Raw genomic sequence first — 4,609 nt, 5'->3', positions numbered from 1 at the left:
TTTCCGCACTATCAGAATTCGATCCTAAAAAAAATTTTTTTTCGGCCCCCTCTGATGGTTATATTGGTAATAATGTAGGTATATATTATACTTATATATGTATTCATGCATTTCTATATTTAGTTATGCCCACTTGTGGCCATGTATTGCATAAAAAAGCACAATTCTGAGTTCATCCATTCATATGGGGGCTATGAATTACAACATACACATATGCACACACAAACACACACATGCACATTTGCGTGAATATTTTTAGATGTAAATATGCTTTTATATGCACACATATGCAAGTATGGCTATCGATGTGGGAAGGCCGTTTTGTAAGCTCACGCGTTAAAAGCCTGTTACCGGTGCTCTCAATTCTGCAAGATTCTTTCCATTTCAATTCAAAAGGGCTATTCCGGGACATGTTCTTCGATTTCGATGTAACTCAAATATGTTGCTCTCTGGTCAAAATAATGAGACACGTATTTTTTTGTTCGCCCGAAAAATTTTTTTTTCAAGCTTTATTGGCAATTTTGTTTTTCGGCTCAAAATCGATTTTTTTTAATAATATAAGAAAATTTTTTTTTTAAATGCTCATAACTTAGTGAAAAATGAACCGATTTTAATAATTTTGGGTTCAAAATGATCGTCATTACTTATACGAGCGACTTCATGTAGAAACAGTTGCATAAAGGTAGTTGAAAATTTTTTATTTTGCAAAAAACAAAAAGGGCGAAACAGGTTTTTTACTCAAAAATTCATTACTCAAAAACAACGCATTTTAGCTACTAGGCATTCAGCTCAACTAAAGTTTGAGATGTCCTTTTGATTTAAAAAAAGTTATAAAAAAAAACAAAAATACACGTTTTGAAATATTGAATTTCGAAAAAATTTAAATTTTTTTTCTTTTTTGCTAAATAAAAAATTTTCAACTACTTTTTTGCAATTGTTTCTACACGAAGTCGCTCGTGTAAGTAATTACGATCATTTTGAACCAAGAGTTATTAAAATCGGTTCATTTTTGACTAAGTTATGGGCATTTAAAAAAAAAATTTTCTTACATAATTAAAAAAAATCGAATTTGAGCCGAAAAACAAAATTGCCGATAACTCTTGAAAAAAATGTTTTTCGGGCGAAAAAAAAAATACGTGTCTCATTATTTTGACCAGAGAGCAACATATTTGAGTTACATCGAAATCGAAGAACATGACCCGAATAGCCCGGTTGAATTGAAATGGAAAGCATCGCAAACAAAATGCCACTTTGCTATATGCACGACATGTATGTGTGCGTTTGTGTGTTGTATGTAGTTGGTTGCCTTCATAAATGGTGGGCTTTTAGCAAACTGACACAATCATTTTTGTTTTTGGTATTTCTTTCTATGCATATTTCAGGAGAAATCCATTTATGTTGGAGTATTGAGCCATATGGGTGCATGTAAGAATATGTGTATATGAGTAGGTGCAAGTACCTATGCCGCGAAAAATTGCATGGAACAAAAGTTTGATGATTTAATGGAAAAAAACTTCAGCCATTGGTTTTACATACTTAAATTATTGACACGTATGCAACTGAAATTAGGTTGAAAAAATTATAGCCGAATGGTATTGACCGAAAAATAATATAACTTCAGTGACCGTTATACTTTTAGATTATACCGGGCTACAAAAGAAACATATAAAAGTTGATGCGGTAAATTTGTTTCAGGTCAGCCTGTGAAAAACGCCAATCTCACTGTACAGCATTAAAAAACTATGTAATAGGGTTCTGTTAAAGGCAGGTCCGGTAAATTATTTGAATAGTTATACCCACTTGGAAATTTGTTGATTGGCTAATGATTGCAATAAAATTGAAGCTTAACTTTGTTTTTGGAAAAATTTCATAAATTATATTAGTTTGGGGAGAAAGAAATCCCTTATGTTTTCGGTAGATGGCTGTAGTGATCGATATCTGCTCATGATGAACATTTAAATGATGTAATTTTCCACACATAATTGGAGTCGTATTTTGGATAAAAAGAGTAAAACCTTAAATAAACTAAATGTTTACATATTTTTTTTTAATGAAAAATCTTCACTGCTTTGTGAAGATATTTAAATTCTTTAAACAACTTTATATGGGGGAAGCGTGAATTTAATTTGATATTGCCTGTTTGCTTATTTAAAAAATAACACAGCACACGTCCGATTAACAATTCAACTTCTAGGCTCGAAAGACACCTTATGAGGTACTTAAGCTTACTTAGACTATTTGTATATGTATATTTATTAAGAAAAAAAGAGCAATTTTTTCTAAGATATGAAATAATTATATTAATTCAATTCTTTAAACTATATCTGGTATAGAGGACAAGCCGAACTGAGCAGTTTTAAGGACCCAAGTAAAAAAAAGCAATGATTTTTAAAAAATCTCCTTGTCCTAATAATAAAACAAAAGGTTCGTATGTCTCAATCACATTAAGTTCAGCTCATAACATATACAGTGGCTCAATAAAAACCTCGGACATACATAGCATGTAGCTTCATTTCAAAATTATTATAAGAAATGCAAGTTCAATATTTTTATTTTTATATTTTTCTATTAGGTATTCAAAGAGGGGGGGCACTAGCCCGGCAGTCAACTGCGATTCAGCCCCCAAAAACGGTCCCGACCGGAAGCAATGCTACTGCTAGCTCCGGTACCGAAGGATGGCCGCTTGTGAGGGTGGTGGACCCAGCGAAAGCGAGCTACCAGGATCGCAGAAACGCGGCTAGGCTCCTAAGGAGGGTGCACGAAACTCGCCCAAAGGAAGGTGAAATGACACAGGAGTTGAAAGAGGCGATTGATAGAGCGAAAGCGATCATCCCTGATTTCAACCCTGACTTCAAACCAACACAATCGGCTCCGAAACGACAGCGGTCCTCGGAGGAAAATAAGCCAAATGCAAAAAGGCACAAATCAATGGGCGTGACGCCCAGAAGATCATTTGCGGAGGTTGCAAAAGACCGCCTGATCATAGGAGTCCTGGACGAGAACCACCCAGAAGGTATGATCCCCAGGGCCCAGTGGAAATGGATCGAGGCCGAGCTAACGAAAGTGGCACTGAAAGTTATTCTGGAGAACCCCGGTCCCCCGCCTGCGTGCGAAGACTTAGGCTGGCACCAAGGCCAGATAAAAATTATAGCTTGCGACGATGAGAGATCGGTTCAACTGTATAAAGAGGCCATCTCCAAAGTCGGCGAAGTGTACCCAAATGCCAAGCTAGTGGTCGTGGACAGGAAGGATATTCCGTCCAGGCCGCGAGCAAGGGTTTGGTTACCTTCAACCGTCGAAGACCCGGAAGAGATTATGAAGCTCATTCGGGTCTGCAATCCGGACATCCCAACGCAGGAATGGAGGTATGTCAAAACTCTCACAAACAAAAATAGCGCAGAAGAATCGAAAGAGCAGAAGCGCGCCACCATGCAGGCTCTCCTGCTCCTCACAGAGAATTCAATCGAACCATTAGCGAAATGCGATGGGCATCTGAGATACGGTTTTGTAAAGGTGAAACTTCACATTTACAAAACAGACACAGATGCAATTGAGTTCCTCGCCACTAAGGAAGGTGAAAAGCACATGGGCGAACTAGAACCCATGAGCGAAACCGAGCCAATGAGCGAAGACGACCGGCCCACCGAAGAAGAATACGCCTCTTCAGGCTCAGAAATGGGCTTAGGGAGGCTGTACTTCGAACGGGAGGGTAAGTACCACACACAACAGCGTAAGTATTCCGAAAGGGAACTTTTATGCGAAAGCAAAGAAGACCCAGACATAACGCTAACAGCTGATGCATCTTCTACAGATAAACCTTCATCACTGTAAAGAAGCCTGCCTTGCCCTCCTGGAGCGTCTGGCAGAAGATCAGCCGGACGTAGTCCTCATCCAGGAACCCTGGGTACGGAATGGCGAAATCTGCGGTCTGAGGACATCAGGGTATAAGGTATACAAGACCAATGGTGAAGGTACTAAAAGAGCATGCATAATGGCAAAAGCACATCTTAATATATTTATGATTCAAAATTTCAGTAACGCAGATACTACGACGGTTAGCTGGGAAGTGAGCGGAAGCAACATCTGGCTAACCTCGTTCTACTTTGCTGGAGACGACACAGGTCCACTGCCGTCGCCGCTAATAAGAAGCCTTGTGGAAGACTGCAAAGCACACAACCGCAAACTAGCCCTAGGAGGTGATGCCAATGCCCACCATACCGTATGGGGGAGCTCGGATACAAACGAACGAGGTGAGTCTCTTTTCAATTATATTATATGTAGTAAGCTTTTAGTGTGTAACAAAGGCAACGAACCTACATTTATTACGCGCAATAGACAGGAAGTTCTTGATATTACGCTAGTTTGTCAAACCCTCTACGAAAAGATGACGCAGTGGAGGGTTCTGAATGAACACTCTTACTCCGATCATCGTTACATAGAAATAAAATTTGGGGGAAAAAACTCACGGGCCCCGCCCGCCAGCAGGAACTTGAAAAAGACCAACTGGCATATATATAAACGGGAACTTAAGGAAAGACTTCCAAACTCCCAAAATATTACAATTGAAGACAGAGAATCATTGAACGAACACGTACAAATCCTTACGGAG

General features: G+C 38.8%; 1 protein-coding gene across 1 annotated transcript; it reads left to right on the top strand.

Annotated features, from left to right (window-relative positions):
* The first annotated feature begins 3,118 nt into the window (after positions 1–3,118).
* On the top strand, positions 3,119–3,982 carry LOC129239206 (uncharacterized). Its single transcript, XM_054874554.1, has 2 exons — positions 3,119–3,709; positions 3,812–3,982. The coding sequence occupies exons 1-2, from the start codon at positions 3,316–3,318 to the stop codon at positions 3,829–3,831; spliced, it is 414 nt and encodes a 137-aa protein (XP_054730529.1). The 5' UTR covers positions 3,119–3,315; the 3' UTR covers positions 3,832–3,982.
* Positions 3,983–4,609: the final 627 nt, after the last annotated feature.

Source organism: Anastrepha obliqua, chromosome 2, assembly GCF_027943255.1.
Source record: "Anastrepha obliqua isolate idAnaObli1 chromosome 2, idAnaObli1_1.0, whole genome shotgun sequence".
In the NCBI taxonomy this organism is placed as follows: Eukaryota; Metazoa; Arthropoda; class Insecta; order Diptera; family Tephritidae; genus Anastrepha; species Anastrepha obliqua.
Note: the sequence above shows the minus strand (reverse complement) of the source record. Positions and strands in the feature narration are given on the sequence as shown.

Coding starts and splice junctions, on each gene's coding strand:
- LOC129239206 (XM_054874554.1), top strand. CDS start 3,316: ATGAAGCTCATTCGGGTCTGCAATCCGGACATCCCAACGCAGGAATGG. Junction 3,710..3,811: donor GCTGTACTTCGAACGGGAGG/GTAAGTACCACA, acceptor CATCTTCTACAG/ATAAACCTTCATCACTGTAA.